This window comes from Myxine glutinosa, chromosome 12, assembly GCF_964187855.1.
Source record: "Myxine glutinosa chromosome 12, kmMyxGlut1.1, whole genome shotgun sequence".
Classification (NCBI taxonomy): Eukaryota; Metazoa; Chordata; class Myxini; order Myxiniformes; family Myxinidae; genus Myxine; species Myxine glutinosa.
This window is the reverse complement of record NC_136272.1, coordinates 56,253,544-56,271,696: the sequence shown is the minus strand read 5'-3', so window position 1 is coordinate 56,271,696 and position 18,153 is coordinate 56,253,544. Positions and strand designations below refer to the sequence as shown.

Below are 18,153 nucleotides of genomic sequence, written 5' to 3'. Positions count from 1 at the left end.
AATACCCTTTAGAAATACCCTTTCCAAATGCCCTTTAGAAACAAATACCCATTAGAAATACCCTTTGGAACCGCAACTAATGGGGATGCCTCTTCACGGTGGTTGCACCCTCCAACACAAGACGGGGACCAAATCTTCCCCACTATTCCCTGCTGATTCGTCGGAGCAGTGTGGTCACTGTCAGAGCGCCGATCAGTCCACATGGACCGGCCCATTCCCTCTCGTCTTCCTCACGAACGCCTCACAGAATCACTCAAATCACCACATATCACTCTCACACATGTGTATCACATATCCACGCCAAACATTTATTGATTTATTTATTATTTTCATTCTTCTTCTTTGGGGAGTGGCCTTCCCCTGGCAGTCCTCCCTTTTCTCCTTATTCTAGTTGGAGACATAAAAACCAACCCGGGACCCCAACCTCCTCCACCTATGAAACACACCCCTTAATATCCTTCAGTACAACACAGATGGCCTCATCAGCAAGGTCATGCAACTTAAACACTTCATTCTCACAAATATTCATATAGCCATCATACAAGAAACCAAAATACATGAGAAAACCAAAACACCGACCATCCCCAACTATACACCCAAAAGCACAGACAGCTCAAACACCAGAGGTGGAGGCCTCATCACATACACCGACCACCCCCAACTATACACCCATAAACACAGACAGACCAAACACCAGAGGTGGAATCCTCATCACATACACCAACCACAAAGCTCGGAACACGTGTGTGTCTACCCTCAGGAGAGCCAGAAAACACTATCTCTCGACTCTCAAAACTGAACTCCAAAACCTGTCTCCCTCCTCCAAATCCTGGAGGCATCTGGTCAAATCTGTTTCTGGTGTTTGTTCCACCCTCCATCCCCTCCCTTACCTCAAATGGCTACACAAGTGACACCACACGTTACAAAGCCGAATGCTTCAACTCTGCGTTTGCCTCAAAATCTTGTGTCCCAAACCCATCTCTCTCTGTTCCCACCTTACCCAGTCGAACCCAGCTCCTCCTAGACTCTGTGTCCTTCTCTCCTGACAAGGTAGAGAAGTTTCTGTCAAACCTCGACTCTGCTTCTGCAACTGGACCAGATGGCATCAGCCCATGGGTCCTAAAATCCTGCTCAGGTGCTCCATCTCACCCTCTCTCTGTTCTCTTCACCCTCTCTTTTGCTCAAGATCATCTTCCATCTGCTTGGAAATCAGCCAACATTACCGCTTTACACAAAAAGGTGCAAAACGGATCATTGCAACTATAGATCAATCAGCCTGCTCCCAATAATCAGCAAGGTCATGGAATCCATCATAGTTTCTGATATCAAATCCTTCCTCTTCTCCAATGGCTTAATCTCGGATCATCAATTTGGATTCAGACCAGGTCACTCCACTCTGGACATGCTGATTCTACCATCCCAACAATGGATAGAGGTCCTCAATGCCAAACAAGAAATCAGAGCTGTCTCCCTTGACATACACTACATGACCAAAAGTATTTGGACATCCGAACATCGAACATCTCATTCCAAAATCATGGGCATTAATGTAGAGTTGGTCCCCCCCCCTTTGCTGCTATAAAAGCCTCCACTCTTCTGGGAAGGCTTTCCACGAGATGTTGGAACATTGCTGCGGGGATTTGCTTCCTTTCAGCCACAAGAGCATTAGTGAGGCCGGGCACTCCCTGATGTTCGGCGATTAGGCCTGGCTCGCAGTCGGTGTTCCAATTCATCCCAAAGGTGTTTGATGGGGTTGAGGTCAGGGCCATGTGCCGGCCAGTCAAGTTCTTCCACACCGATCTCAACAAACCATTTCTGTATGGACTTTGCTTTGTGCATGGGGACATTGTCATGCTGAAACAGGAAAGGGCCTTCTCCAAACTGTTGCCACAAAGTTGGAAGCATACACTTGTCTAGAATGTCATTGTATGCCGTAGCGTAAAGATTTCCCTTCACTGGAATTAAGGGGCCTAGCCCGAACCATGAAAAACAGCCCCAGACCATTATTCCTCCTCCACCAAACTTTACAATTGGCACTATGCATTTGCGTAGGTTGTGTTCTCCTGGCATCCACCAAACCCAGATTCGTCCGTCCGACTGCCAGATGGTGAAGCATGATTCATCACTCCAGAGAACGCGTTTCCACTGATCCAGAGTCCAATGGCGGCGAGCTTTACACCATTGCAGCCGACACTTGGCATTGTGCATGGTGATCTTAGGCTTGTGTGCAGCTGCTCGGCCATGGAAACCCATTTCATGAAGTTCCCGACGAACAGTTCTTGTGCTGACGTTGCTTCCAGAGGCAGTTTGGAACTCGGTAGTGAGGGTTGCAACCGAGGACACACAATATTTATGCGCTACGTGCTTCAGCACTCGGCGGTCCCGTTGTGTGAGCTTGTGTGGCCTACCACTTCGCGGCTGAGCTGTTGTTGCTCCTAGACGTTTCCACTTCACAATAACAGCACTTACAGTTGACCGGGGCAGCTCTAGCAGGGCAGAAATTTGACCAACTGACTTGTTGGAAAGGTGTCATCCTATGACGTTGCCACTTTGAAAGTCACTCAGCTCTTCAGTACGGCCCATTGTACTGCCAATGCTTGTCCATGGAGATTGCATGGCTTTGTGCTTGATTGTATTGTTGCGGATCTCCGACGTCGGCCTTCCCCTTATCAAGAGGGGGTTAATCCCCTTGTCTTTTTTATCTGGCCGACGTGATCCGAAGTTATCACGTTCCTTCCGGTCTTAGAGTTATCTTAGATGCCGCCCTCATTTGTTCCAACTCATTCTTTTGGGCGTCCATTTTGCCTTCCAGCCTGTTCTTTCCCTCCTCTATCTGATCCCCCATTTGTTTTATTTCCCGGGCGGATTTATCCCCCATTTCCCTCAATCGGCCCCCCATCTTGTCTTCTAACCCCGTTAACCCATCCTTCACTCCTTCCATTTGGTTCTCCTGGGTGGCCATCCTGTTTTCCAACCCCGTTATCCCATCCTTCATTTCCTTCATTTGGCTACCCACGTCCTCCAATTGGCCCCCTAATTTGCTTTCTAATCCCCCCAATTTGCTTTCTAACCCCCCAATTTGACTTCCCAATTGCTCCCCCATTCTATTTTCCAAATTACTTAACCCGTCTCTCAATCCCCCAATTTGGTTCCCCACATCGTTTCTTCATCCCCCAATTTGGTTTTCCAATTGCTCCCCCATTCTATTTTCCATTTGCTTACTATTATTTGCCATCTCCATTTGTATGGCTGCCTGTAGCTGCGCAATGAGGTTCTGCATATCCATCCCTCCCATTTGCGCAGCGGGCGCGGCCCTCGTCGCCATGTGCGAGGCGCCACCATTTTGTTCCTCTGCCACCCCTACTGCTCCATCCTCATTAATTTCCTCCTCCATCTCTCGCAATTGTCCCACTTCTTCCCGGGGGTCCTGGATTGCCTCTAACCCTTCCTCCTCTTCTACCCCCACCGGCATCCGATCGCCTTTGCTATCCATGGCACGATTCAAATTTGGGTGTTAATAAAATTTCGGTCGCTCGTAATTTTGACCAAATTTTGTCCAAAAGATAATAAAATTTGGTTCGGGTCCAAATCCCACTCCCAGACACCAATTGTTGCGGATTTCCGACATCGGCCTTCCCCTTATCAAGAGGGGGTTATTCGGTTAATCCCCTTGTCCTTTTATCTGGCCGACGCGATCCGAAGTTATCACGTTCCTTCCGGTCGGTGGTAAGTAGGGTTGTTGCTCGAACTTTAGTCCTATTACCTAATTACTACCACCGACCGTGAAGCAAGGGAATAACTCCCGCCCGAATCACGGATATTGTTGGAATATTGCCGAGCGGATAGCAATCCGCGACCCGAGCTGTTAACAATGACTAACCCGATTATAGCGATTCCGAATCGTTCCGCGTTTACCCAATGGAGAAAAGACTAGGACGATCGGATTAAGAGGAAACCAGAAAGAACAAGGAATTTATTCACAATTTGTACAAGAAGAGGAAACGAAAGAATCTGCAAGAAAGAAAGAGGAAGGAAAAGTACACAGGGCAGTCTTAAACAGTCTTATTCTATTCCCTGGACACGGGCCCGATCGCTCTCAGATTCGGTCTCAGACTTCAGACTCACGCCGGGATGTAGATGGTAGGGTGGGAGGTCCGGCGATGGTGTCCAGGCTCCGGTCCGGCTCCGGTCCTCGACCCGCACCAGCAGACGAAACCCGGCAGGCAGCTCTCCACGTAGCGTAGGTGAGCGGACAATTATCGTGACGGGGAAAGGTAAGCTGGGCTAGCGCGACTTCGTGGCCCTTGGCCGCGTATGTAATATGTGCACTGGCACCTTTACATGCGCTCCCGGTGTTACCCGCTCCAAACGCCCCTTTCCCAATGCACGCTGCAGTTCTCGGCAAATGCGTGCTGCGTGCTCGCCCTTGGTAAAGCTGGTGGCCACAGTGCGTCTCTCCCTCTCGTAAAGCGCAATTCCTTTCACAATGAGCGCTGCTCCGTAAGTTCTTTTCATAAGCCAACCTTCACACAAGTCCTCTTGCAAAGCGCAAATTGTCCAAGTCCTTCTCATCAGTCCTTTGTAACACAAGCTCCCTCTGTAAGTCCTTTTGAGGGCTTTGCGTGCGCGCTTTTATAACCAAGCCAGCGAACGCTCTCGGAGCCCAAAACCACGCCCTGTCAGGCGACCTCACCTCAGCCCTGGTTGGCTGGTGTTTACCGGCTCCGCCTTGATGGCTGGTTGACGTGGCCACACCTCCATCCTGGCGCTCCGACCTCTTTTCGGGCCTTACCTCGTGGGTTTCTGGGCTGGTTTGAGCGGAAGCCCAGCGAGGTTGCAAACGCCGCTGGCCCTAAAGGGCGAGGGCGATGGCTAGCGCTTAATGGCGTCGCTTGGAGGGGAGGCTGCCAAACTGAACGGATGGGACCTACTCTTATTTGTTTGACACAACGCAGATGCAACTACTGGGAATAGCCTTATCTAAACACATACTAAGAAATAACTGATGTCCTAAGGTGACCTGCGTGTTGCTTGTGGCCTATCTATGGGGTGTTACCTTTTAACCATTAATGATGTTATATTTACAAGTGTGGGTTCTCAAAACCGCAACAATATACCTGTCAGCAATGGGTATGGATGAAACAGCCGAATCCAAAGATTAGAAGGGGTGTCCGCATACTTTTGGTCATCTAGTGTATTTCATGCCTTCGATACGGTCTGGTGCCCCGCTCTGCTCACCAAACTCTCCTCTTATGGTATCCATGGTAACCTCCACGCATGGCTTGCGGGCTTCCTCTCCGTTCACAGTCAACGTGTGGCCCTGAATGGAATTCTCTCATCTAACTAGGCATAAGGAAGAACGCTATTGAAAATTGGGTCGCCACGTCAAAATCCAAGATGGCCGCCGCCATGTTTGTCTGAACCTTGTGAGCGGAATATCTTGAAAAATAAGCGAAGTACCAACTTCTAATCTGGTGTGTGGGTGTATCTAGGCATAAGGACGAACGCTATTGAAAAGTGGGTCGCCAATCTGGTGTGTGGGTGTATCTATGCATAAGGGAGAACGCTATTGAAAATTGGGTTGCCACGCCAAAATCCAAGATGGCCACCTTGCGTCTTCCACTTTGTCAACTCACATAATTTCACCGACGGGGGACCAAGGCGTAACGCTTGTAATTTTGAATTTGGATTCTCCCAAGTTTCTTGGGAACTGGAAATCCTTTATTTGAAGTAGCTACCGAAGAGGGTTCCTATCTGAACCGGTCGTGCTGTTTTAGTGCCAGGAAGGTGAGCGAGGAAGCTGATCAGACACACGATGCTGAAACGACGAGCCATGGTGAAGGGAACAACTCTGCTGAAGATGGCAGCCCCAAGAAGGTGCTTTCTGCTGTGCATAGACAGTCCCATTTTTGTGGAATGGAGCGGCGCATGGGCGTACCGCCACTCCGCAATTACAAACCTACTATCGGTATGATTTTTTGTATTACTTTTTTGTCTTCACTATATTAACAATAACAACCATGTCTAGTCGTGTTATTAATCGGCTTCTATCGTTAATGTGCTTCTCGTGCACGCATACGTTGGCGTCATGATGCTTATTTTACCTATTAAGGGACATATTGGATATGTGGAATTACTTTGCTTGTCATTGTGAAAATAGATTATGTAGGATGTGCCAATAGAAATGTATTAAATTTTCCCCGCCACCTCTTTCTGTGTTTGCAGTGCCAGGTCACGGCCGTGACCTTGGATTTCAAGCGAAGATGCCTCGCCTACGTACGTTGCATACGTTCATTTGGTACATTGTTTACGGTCATTTGGAGCACAACGACAGGTCCAGTGAGGCAGCACGGGCCGTGAAGTGCGGTAACGACAAGGCCGTGGGGGAGAATCAGTTGGGAATGTCGCTTGATGAAACACCTGCAGATGGTTCTCAAGGTGTGTGCTGCTAAGCTTAACTTAATTGAATTATTCATCGATGTAATTTGATCTCTTTAGAATACGTATATGATGTCATCGATAAATATGTGTCTCACCCATGATGATAGCTGTCTGCAACTCATAATACAAATATTAAACTTCCCCTTCCAGTGTCATAGCCTAAGATAGCATTTTGGGCTAAAGTAATAGCCTCAAAGATAGACTACCAGAAAACGTTTTAACACCTGAAGTCACATTTCACGAGGCCATCAGCACTGGAAACTTGGTGATTCCACAACTCGTCAAAGCCAATCGACCTCCCAGTTTCACCCTTGTTGGGGCTCATCAGGATCAAAATGATGTAGACCTGAGAGCCTGATGAGGCCAGATGCCTATCCTGATGCTTTGTTGAATTCAACATTGAGACAAGATCCCTCCCTAATATATAAACTAAATACTAATTTTTTTTTTTTTTGTATACAAGATCGAGGCTCGTGAAAGAGCTAACATTAATCACACAAAAAGTCAAACCGACACACAAAACACAAAAAACAAGGGGAGCGGCAGACAAGATGGGGAGAGAGGGGGAAGGACACAAACACAACATTTGAGAGCAGGGACACTGGGAGGACATGGGGGGAGGTGGGAGAGGTATAAAACATATGAACACCAAGGACTCTGGGGTGAATTAGTGGGGGAAGAAAAGATCAAGGTTTTGGATGGGGGAAGATAAGAGATGGTGGTGAACAGCTGTTTTAAAGACCTGGAGGGAGGAGTGGGATTGAAGGGAGTGGGGGAGTTTGTTCCAGAGGCGGGAGAAAAGGGGAATGAAAGAGTGAAGGTGAGCAGAGAGCCTAGATTTTGGCAGTTTAACCATAAGAGGGTTGCAGGCAGATCTTATGCGACCTGAAGGAATATTGGGGGGACAGAGCACAGAGAGAGCTGGGGGAGCAAGGCCGGAGAGGAGTCGGTAGAAGACAGAAAGACCACCAACCTGCCTGCGGTGAGTGAGTGAAAGGCCCTCGGAGTTAACTTCATCGCAGGAGATTCCAATGATTCTGAAAGCTTTGGCCTCAACAGCGTGAAGCCGAGCTAGGTATGAGGCAGGAGCACCAGCCCAGAGGGGGGAACAGTATTCCATTGAGCTGCGGATGAAAGCCTTGTATGTGGTGAGGAGCTCAGGTGTGCCAAGGAAGGACTTTGCACGACGGAGGATGCCCAGTCGGCGACTGGTTTTGGAGGCCAGCTTGGAAATGTGGTTTTCCTAAGAAAGATCATGGCAGGATAGTGAGACCCAAAAGCTTGAGCGACAGAACTTCTTGGAGAGGATTGTTGAGAAAGCATATGGGAGGGTTTTCCAGTCGGTCCTTTCGGAGAGACATCGTAAGAGTGTGAGATTTGTCAGGATTGAAAGACATGTTCCACTTGTTTGACCAGTCTGTGATTTTTCCAGGTCTGCAGAGAGTGAGGAGGCTGCAGACTGCCGATCTGAGGGATGAGGAATGGAGCGGCAGATAGTGGAGTCATTAGCAAAGAGAGAGAGGATTTTCCAGAGAGTCGGAGAGATCATTGATGAAGACCAGAAATAGCACAGGGCCCAAAACACTGCCTTGGGGAACTCCAGCCAGAACAGGAAGGGGAGATGAGAGAAATCCATTCAGGACCGCACGTTGCCTACGACCAGAGAGGAAGTCCGCAAGCCATGAGTGGAGATTTCCATGGATACCATGGGAGGAGAGTTTGGTGAGCAGAGCTGGGTTCCAGACCGTATCGAAGGCACGTGATATGTCAAGTGAGACAGCTCTGATTTCCTGTTTGGCATTGAGGGCCTCCATCCATTGTTGAGACAGCAGAAGCAGCATGTCCAGAGTCGAGTGTCCAGGTCTGAAACCAAATTGATGATCAGAGATCAAGCCATTGGAGAAGAGGAAAGATTTCATATCTGAAGCAATGATGGATTCCATGACTTTGCTGATAATTGGGAGAAGGCTGATTGGTCTGTAGTTGCTGGGATCTGTTTTTGCACCTTTTTTGTGCAAAGCGGTGATGTTGGCAGATTTCCAAGCAGATGGAAGATGACCTTGAGCAAAAGAGAGGGTGAAGAGAACAGAGAGAGGGAGTGAAAGAGCGGAAGAACAGGATTTTAGGATGTGGGCTGATGCCGTCAGGTCCAGTTGCAGAATCCGAGTCGAGGGTTAACAGAAACTTTTCCACCTTGTCAGGAGGAAAGGACACAGAGTCCAGGAGCAGCTGGGTACGACTGGGTACGGTGGGTACAGAGAGGGATGGGTTTGGGACACAAGATTTAGAGGCAAACACAGAGTTGAGGCATTCAGCTTTTTCACGTGCGGAGTCAGCCGTGTGGCCATTTTAGGTGACCTGGTCTGAATCCAAATTGATGATCAGAGATCAAGCCATTGGAGAAGAGGAAGGATTTGATATCCGAAGCAATGATGGAATCCATGACTTTGCTGATAATTGGAAGCAGGCTGATTGGTCTGTAGTTGCAAGGATCTGTTTTTGCACCTTTTTTGTGTAAAGCGGTAATGTTTGCTGATTTCCAAGATGCTGGCAGATGACCTTGAGCAAAAGAGAGGGTGAAAAGAACAGAGAGAGGGTGAGATAGAGCGGCAGAGCAGGATTTTAGGACCCGAGGGCTGATGCCGTCTGGTCCAGTTGCAGAATCAGAGTCGAGGTTTGATAAAAACTTCTCCACCTTGTCAGGAGAGAAGGACACAGGTTCCAGGAGCAGTTGGGTTCGACTGGGAAAGGTGGTAACAGAGAGACGGGTTTGGGACACAAGATTTTGAGGCAAACACAGAGTTGCGGCATTCAGCTTTGTCATGTGCGGTGTCAACTGTGTAGCCATTTGAGGTAAGGGAGGGAATGGAGGGGGAACAAACACCAGAAACGGATTTGAGCAGACGCCACCAGGATTTGGAGGAAGGAGACAGGTTTGAGAGTTCAATCTTAAGTGTGGAGAGATAGTGCTTCCTGGCACACCTGAGGGTAGACACACACTTGTTTCGAGCTTGGTGGAAGGAACTGAGTTTGCCTTCAGTTGGATTTGCCTTCCAAGAGGCAAAGGCAAGTTGTTTCAGGGCAACTGCCTTACCACAAGATTCAGTGTACCATGGATGGGAGGAAGGGTAAGACAACTGAAGACGAGATGGGATAAATCTGTGCATGAGAGAGAACAGTTTGCTTTGGAAGAATTCCCAGGAAGAATTGATGTCAGAGGCAGTAGAGATGGGAGACCAGTCCAGATGATTGATGGCTGCTTGCAGACCGTGCCAGTCGGCCTGAGTGAAATGCCAGACTCGTCGGCGCTGAGGAGGCTCTCTGAGAATGGCCAGAGAGATGTCCACTTTAACAAGCACATGATCAGATGAGCCGATTGGAGCAGAAGAGCAGCAGACATTTGCAGGGAAGTTAGTCATAACCAAGTCCAGAAGAGAGGATACTCCATTGACTGAGATCCGGGTCGGGAAATTGACAGATTGTGTCAGTCCCAATGAGTCTCAGAAGCACTTTGCTGAGGTGCCATGGCTGGTGAGAGATGAACCCACACCCAGCCAGCTGGCATGATGACAGTTGAAGTCGCCACATATGAGGAAGAGGGAGTTTGGATGAGCTGATAGAAGTTGGTCCATGTTGTCCGACAGTGAAATGTAAATGGAGTCATCACTGTTTGGAGGACGGTACAGAACACATATGAACAAAAGATGGGAGCGGAGAGGAAGCCGTAGCCAGAGGTACTCCTGGGGGTGAGGTGGAGAGAGGGCAGTGCAAGGAGAGTGAGGAAGAGAGTTTTTGATAAAGATAGCCACCCCACCACCAGGACGAGGCTCAGGTCTATCATACCGGAGGAGGGAGTAACCAGGGAGAGATATTAAGGAATAAGAGACATCTTGAAGGAGGAAAGTTTCTGTTAAGCAGATCAAGTCTGGATTGTCAGAAGCAACCTGAATGGAGAGATCAATCAGATCTATCCGGGGCCTTGAGCGAAGGCCCCGGATGTTTGAGGTCTATACCGTTAATGAGGAGAGAGGGGGAGCATCGGGTGCAGGACAGGGGAGGGGAGGGGTAGGGTCAGATGAAGGGTGAGAGGGGGAGGTCGGAAGAGCAGTTGATAGTGTGTCAGAGATTACAGAAGAGTTACAAGAAAGGGAAGGATGAGGAGGATGAAAGGTTTGATGGTGATGGGATGAGGCACAGTGAGGGGTTGTTTGAGGGGGGGCAGAGGAAAGTAGAAGGTTGGGGGAGGTGGAGGTATGAGATAGAATGGAGACAAAGTGGGGAGGAGAATGAGGTGGGAGGAGGGAGAATTTGGGGGGGGCGGTTGGGGGGTAGATTTGAAGGGGAGGGGTTGGGGAAGAGTTTTGAATGGGAGGGGCAAGGGGGGAGTTTAGGAGGGGAATGGCAAGGGGGGAGTTTAGGAGGGGAGGGGCAAGGGGGGAGTTTAGGAGGGGAGTGGCAAGGGGGGAGATTTGGAGGGGAGGGGCAAGGGGGGAGTTTAGGAGGGGAGGGGCAAGGGGGGAGTTTAGGAGGGGAGGGGCAAGTGGGGAGATTTTGATGGGAGGGGCAAGGGGGGAGTTTAGAAAGTGGATGATTAATGAAAGATGAACATTTATAACAAATTGGGTTTGTTGTGATTTTCAAGTTAGCGATCCGTTTAAGAACGATGGAGGAGGGGTGGAATGAATGAGAATTTAGAGCATGTCGTGAGGAAGAATTATAAGAGATTGAATATTTTTTTGAAATGGAATGAGTTGAAGAGGAAATTGAAAGTAGCCTTTTAAATAGGAAGAAAAACAGCGTGTTGTAATATACGACTGAATAAAACACTCCAGGGGAAAGTTTAAACATATTTAAACAGAACCGTGAAGAACAATCTTATATTCACAAAAATTCCAATGGGGTAGAGGGAGCCTATAGGGACAACCACGAGTCACTTGAACAGGGCAAAGGGTGGAAGGCAAGGGGAAAATGGGGGCGGGGGCGAGACAGTGCACTTGGGCAGAGGCAAAAGCACACGATGGGACAAAAGCACACGAGGAGAAAGGGAAATTCGGGGGGGGGGGGGGGTTGTGGGGGTTACAACGTTAGACAAATAGTAGATGTTCGGTGAAGTTTGGGGGAGAAGGGAAAATCAAAAAACCTAGCAAAACCAGTGAAGGAAGAAACAAGCTTCGACGGGGGAAGCCTGAGGCTGCAAGGCCTCACACGCCGCGCGGCAAACAAACGATTAATTTATGAAAGATAAACACCGAGAAACATCCAAGGGATACACTATAAGTTCACACGCCGAAAGATAAAATACAGTTACGACAAAATACAATTGTGAACAGACTTAACTTTGAAAAAGTGGAGACCGTGTGGAGCTTCGAAAATTCGTCAATCATGTTGCTAACTCATGATGACGAGCATATAGCTATCTCTGGTCATAGTCTTGCTCTCAGGCTGCTCTCTAATCCAGTATGTTAGGCCTCCGCCTCCTTTAAACTTGCAGGTCAATTTGTTTCTAATGTCATCTTCCTACATTCATCTTTCTTATGGGTTTGTTGATCTGGAGAAAGCATTCGATAGGGTTCCACGTGAAGTAGTGACATGGGCATTGAGGAAGTTAGGAGTGGAGGAATGGTTGATCAGAGTAGTGATGGCAATGTACACAAGAGCACGCACAGCTGTAAGGACGAAGGACGGGAACAGTGGTGAGTTTGAGGTGAAGGTGGGAGTGCATCAGGGGTCGGTACTAAGTCCACTACTATTTGTAGCTGTGATGGAGGTGCTGGCTCGGAACGTGAAGGAGGGTTTACCGTGGGAGTTGTTGTATGCAGATGATCTGGTGGTGTTTGCAGAAAGTATGGATGGACTGAAGGAGAAGATGAACAAGTAGAAGGAATGTATGGAGACAAAAGGTCTGAAGGTGAATATCAGAAAAACGAAGTTGATGGCAAGTGGTAAAGCATGTGCTGAGGTGGAAAGAATTGGGAAGTGGCCGTGTGCTGTGTGCAGGAAGGGTATCGGAGTGAATTCCATTCAATGTACAATGAGCGCTGAGTGGGTTCATCAAAAATGTAGTGGTTTGAGAGGGTCATTAACCAGTGTGGCAGCTACATTCAAATGTAAGGTGTGCATAGAGGGAGCTGCAGATGGAGGAAATGTTGAGTTGGATCTTGGAGGTGGCGTGAAGCTGGAAGGTGTGAAAACATTTTGTTACCTCGGAGACATGCTGAATGGAGAAGGTGGATCAGACTCGGCAATGGTTGCAAGAGTGAGATGTGCATGGAAGAAGTTTCGGGAACTGAGTGGCATGCTGACGAGGAGGGGAGTGTCGTTGAAGCTGAAGGGAAAGGTGTATGCTGCATGTGTGAGAAGTGTTATGATTTATGGGAGCGAAACATGGGTAATGAACGTAGAGCAGTAACGAAGGCTGGAAAGGGTGGAAATGCAAATGGTTCGGTGGATGTGTGGAGTATCATTGAGAGAGAGGAAGACAAATGATGAATTGCGAAAGATGATGGGAATAGAGCCTGTGATTGATGCTGTGAAGAGGAACAGGTTGAGATGGTTTGGTCATGTGTTGAGGAAGTATGAAAGTGACTGGTTGAGAAGAGTGATGGAAATGAATGTAGAAGGAAGTAGAGGATGAGGAAGACCGAGAAAGACTTGGCTAAAGATGGTCGAAGAAGAAATGCGGGCAAGGGGGTTAACAAGGGGAGATGCAGAAAATAGGGCAAAATGGAGGACATTGTCATGGAGACCGCAAGGCTAGCCCCCGCTCTCGCAGGGAAAATGGCCTTAAAATGCCTGTTGTTGTTGTTGTTGTTGTTGTTGTTGTTGTTGTTGTTGTTGTCATCTTCCTACAAATCCCTCAACAAATTCCCAGCCACTGTGTAACCCATTATTCAATTGTATGTAGCATAAGGCTGCGGTGTAGGGGTGAGGCGTAGGTTAAGAAGGGGAAGGGGGGAGGGTAGCGTCATTGGTTAAGGGCACTGCCGTGCTGCTGATGCAATGCCTTCTGTTGGTTCGGGAAGAAATTTGTAATTTGTGTATGGTGCTGGCGATGGCTCGCCGACCTTTCGCGAAGGACACAATGGGATCTTTAATGTCAACCAACAAATGCTGCTGCCAGACGGGATGCCAGTTTAACGTCCATCCGAGGGATGGCATGCGCATAGATGAACCACCCTACCTGTGAAACACTGGTATGACAGTTTAAAGGTGGGTCAGGAATCAAACCCAGGCTAGCCAGCTTAGAGGCGAGTGTGCGTACCTCTAGGCCATTCCGTCATCCCTGTATGACCTGTGAAAAGGTGTGTGTGATTCTCATAAATAATTTTGGCGAAACTTTCACAGGAGGGGAAATCCCTGACCCGAAAGAAAAGAGACCATTTTCGAGTGATCCTGCTGAAGTGCTCGTAGAGACGAGTTATGCGGAAGAGTGGCAAAAAGAATATGCAGAGGAGAAATGTAAGTATTTTTGAGCTTGTATAAGGATCATTCTAGAATGTTAAAAACAATTTCATATTGTGCATTTTACTTCGTTCAACTTTGTGTCTGTCACGATTTGTGCGTTAAAACATTTCTGAGTTGCGTTGCATCGATGATGATTTTTGAGGATGAGCGCATGATGCCGATGATGTGTCCACGTGTGCTTGGCAGTGTATGTGGATGAAACCGGCTGGAAGCGTTTTGTGCCCCCTGGGCCCGTTCACAATGATTACGGACCTGGCTGGATCATGATCGGAGACCTTTTTTTCTGCATGCCTCTCTCGATCTTCATCAACCTGGTGCAGATCAGCTACAAGGTGTCCAAGCACAATGACGACAGTTATAACGATAATGATAACATTGGGTAGAGTTTTGATTTTTGTTACCGAAAGAGGTCTTTGAGGATAGTCAGATGAATCCTGTGTCAGGAGAGTTCTATTTTCACAGTGGGACTATCAGGTCCAACAATCAATATGGCTTTTGAAGAGGTGTAAGGATAAGGTCCAATATCACCTGGGCTGCAGAAAACGTAGATCAACTTTAAATACTGAAGGTTTGTGGATACCTTGCACTTGTGATGACTTGACAGGATGTTATCGTCAACAACAAAACAACAACAGGCATTTTACGGCCATTTTCCCTGCAAGAGCGGGGGTTAGCCTTGCGGTCCCCATGACAATCTTCTCCATTTTGCCCGATTTTCTGCATCTCTCCTTGTTAACCCCCTTGCCCGCATTTCTTCTTCGACCATCTTTAGCCAAGTCTTTCTCGGTCTTCCCCATCCTTTACTTCCTTCTACATTCATTTCCATCACTCTTCTCAACCAGTCACTTTCATCCTTCCTCAACACATGACCAAACCATCTCAACCTGTTTCTCTTCACAGCATCCATCACAGGCTCTATTCCCATCATCGTTCGCAATTCATCATTTGTCTTCCTCTCTCAACGATACTCCACACATCCACCGAACCATTCGCATTTCCACCCTTTCCAGCCTTCGTTGCTGCTCTACGTTCATTACCCATGTCTCGCTCCCATAAATCATAACACTTCTCACACATGCAGCATACACCTTTTCCTTCAGCTTCAACGACACTCCCCTCCCCGTCAGCACGCCACTCAGTTCCCAAAACTTCTTCCATGCACATCTCACTCGAGAAACCGTTGCTGAGTCTGATCCACCTTCTCCATTCAGCATGTCTCCTAGGTAACAAAATGTTTTCACACCTTCCAGCTTCACGCCGTCTCCAAGATCCAACTCAACATTTCCTCCATCTGCAGCTCCCTCTGTGCACACCTTACACTTGAATGTAGCTGCCACACTGGTTAATGACCCTCTCAAACCACTACATTTTTGATGAACCCACTCAGCGCACATTGTACATTGAATGGAGTTCACTCCGACACCCTTCCTGCACACAGCACATGGCCACTTCCCAGTTCTTTCCACCTCTCCACATGCTTTACCACTTGCCATCACCTTCGTCTTTCCTATATTCACCTTCAGACCTTTTCCCTCCATACTTTCCTTCCACTTGTTCATCTTCTCCTTCAGTCCATCCATACTTTCTGCAATCAACACCAGATCATCTGCATACAACAACTCCCATGGTAAACCCTCCTTTACGTTCCGAGCCAGCACCTCCATCACAGCTATAAATAGTAGTGGACTTAGTTCCGACCCCTGATGCACTCCCACCTTCACCTCAAACTCACCACTGTTCCCGTCCTTCGTCCTTACAGATGTGCGTGCTCTTTTGTACATTGCCATCACTACTCTGATCAACCATTCCTCCACTCCTAACTTCCTCAATGCCCATGTCACTACTTCACGTGGAACCCTATCGAATGCTTTCTCCAGATCAACAAACCCAAGAAATAACTTCTTCCTCTTCTCCATGTACTTCTCCTGCAACTGCCTCACAATAAAAAGCGCGTCTGTCGTTCCTTTTCCTGGCATAAATCCAAACTGCATTTCGTCAATCTTCACTTTCTTCCTTATCCTCTTCTCCAACACCCTTTCCAATACCTTCATTCCATGCTCCAATAACTTTATCGCTCGATACGAGCCACAGTCCAGAGGGTCACCTGTCCCCTTGTATAGAGGGACGAGGATACTCAGTTCCCAAATTCACTGGAATGCGGCCTTCTTTCACCACCAGATTGCAGATCTCTGTCATTCTCTTCACACCCCAACTTCCCGCTGCCTTCAACATATCTCCCACAACTCCCGTCGGCCCTCCCGCTTTTCTACTCTTCATTGCCTTTATCGCTTCCTCAACTTCCTTCTCGGTTATCTTCTCTGCCGGTCCTAAAACTGGGTTACTCTCCATGTTGCCATCCCATTAATTCTCTGCATTCAACAGTATTTCCATATATCTTTTCCATCTTCCTTTAATTCCATCTGGGTGCACAACGATTTGTCCCACTTCATCCTTCAAGCAACTCACCCCCATCACATCACACCTCTCTTTGCTATCTGCTTTGCAATCCTGAATACCGCTCTCTGACCCTCTTCCAAATCCAAGCGTTCTCCGAACATGTTCCTACATGCCTCCTGTGCCTTTGCTACCTTTTTCTTTGCAGCCTTCTTGGCTGCCTTATAACTTTCATGCTCTGCCTTTTCTGCCCCCATACCCTTCGCCTTTTGCCACGCCTTGAACTTCTTCCTCTTCTCGTCAATCTTCTTTCCAACTTCATCATCCCACCACAATGTTTCCGAGTGCCTCGTTGGTCCTTTTGTCCATCCACATACCTCACCAACGGCTCCCAACAGACTATCTTTCATTGACATACAACCACTTTCAAGCTCAACCACATCATCCTCTACCATACTCAGCCTCTCTTTTAATGCCTCCATCACTGTCACCTATTTCAACCTCTGCACCTTCATTCTCGGTTGGTACTTCACCCGCCGAGCTCTCCTCGCACCTTTCACCCTTATGTCGCAGAAAACCAAGTGGTGCTGTGAAACAGCCTCCTCCCCCGGGATCACCTTTGTGTCCCGGAGGTGCCCCCTATCTCGCCGACGCACCATCAGGTAGTCAACGGTTGTCGTCGACCCACCTGACGTGTTTGTAACAAGCTTATTATCCTCTTTCTGGAACTGGGTATTACAAATCCACAAATCAGCTCCATCAGCAAACTCCAAAATCCTTTCACCTTCTCCATTTCTCACACCATATCCGTAACCCCCATGAACTCCCTCAAAACCATCCATACTCCTTCGCACATGTCCATTTAGGTCTCCTCCGACCACAACAACTTCCTCATCTTTCACATTTTCCATCAGCTTCTCTATCGCACACCAGAACTTGTCCTTCTCTTCATCGCTCCGACCAACCTGCTGAGCATATCCCGAGATGACGTTCACCAAGAGCTTTCCAATCATCATTTTCACCATCATCAACCTGTCACTCACTCTCGTCACACTCACCACACTGTCTACAAACTCCTCAGGACACCAACACCATTCACGCCCTCCGGGCACCCTTGCCACACAAACTTGTATTTCTGTCCCTGCCTACCCTTCACCATTCTCACACCACTTCCCTTCCATCTCGTCTGTTGCACACAACATATGCCCACTCTTCTTCTGATCAATACTTCCACCACTTCTCCTGATCTCCCTGTCATTGTCCCTACTTGCCATGTCCCAAACCTCAGAAACCGATCTCCACGTCGGGCATCAGACGTTTCGTCATCATAAATGGAGTGATTTCCACCCTTGCTTCGATCGGGTTCCCCACCTTGAGTTTTGACGAGAGGGAATGGGGTCCCCCACGGGGTACTTCGGGCTGTACCCTGCCATATGTAGTTGTAATTGTCATGGTTCTCTTTTTGAGGCAATGTTTTTTTCTGCCCGGATGCCCTTCCTGACGCGAACCCTTTTCGTCGCCGCTTATGACACGCAGGGATACGGTGTACCTATTCTAAACCGGGGTACACACCGGGTATTCAAGGATAATAATATGTTATCAAGGTATGTTATCGTCAAGGAATATAATTTCCCAGTCAGTAATAAATGGTAGTTGTCCAGTTCCATCAATTGGTATCCAACTTCTGGTGCCATTCATGATCACATTTCTCCTGCACTGCTTCCTGAGGCTCTGGCAGAGACAGCATGCTTGCACACTTTACCCAATCCATCCAGCACATACAAAGTCCTCCTCTTCCTCGTAATCCCTCAATCATACCCAGCATGCTTGCACACTTTACCCAATCCATCCAGC

The 18,153-nt window shown here is 48.1% G+C and overlaps 1 protein-coding gene across 7 annotated transcripts in view; it reads left to right on the top strand.

Annotated features, from left to right (window-relative positions):
• Positions 1-18,153, top strand: part of LOC137412947 (general transcription factor 3C polypeptide 1) — a 322,675-nt gene that overhangs the window by 102,624 nt on the left and 201,898 nt on the right. For all 7 annotated transcript variants that reach the window (XM_078766833.1, XM_078766836.1, XM_078766832.1 and 4 more), the window contains exons 16-19: positions 5,778-5,968; positions 6,226-6,438; positions 13,786-13,899; positions 14,092-14,237. In XM_078766833.1, coding sequence (XP_078622959.1) covers positions 5,778-5,968; positions 6,226-6,438; positions 13,786-13,899; positions 14,092-14,237 — 664 coding nt within the window. The remainder of the gene's footprint in view (positions 1-5,777; positions 5,969-6,225; positions 6,439-13,785; positions 13,900-14,091; positions 14,238-18,153) is intronic.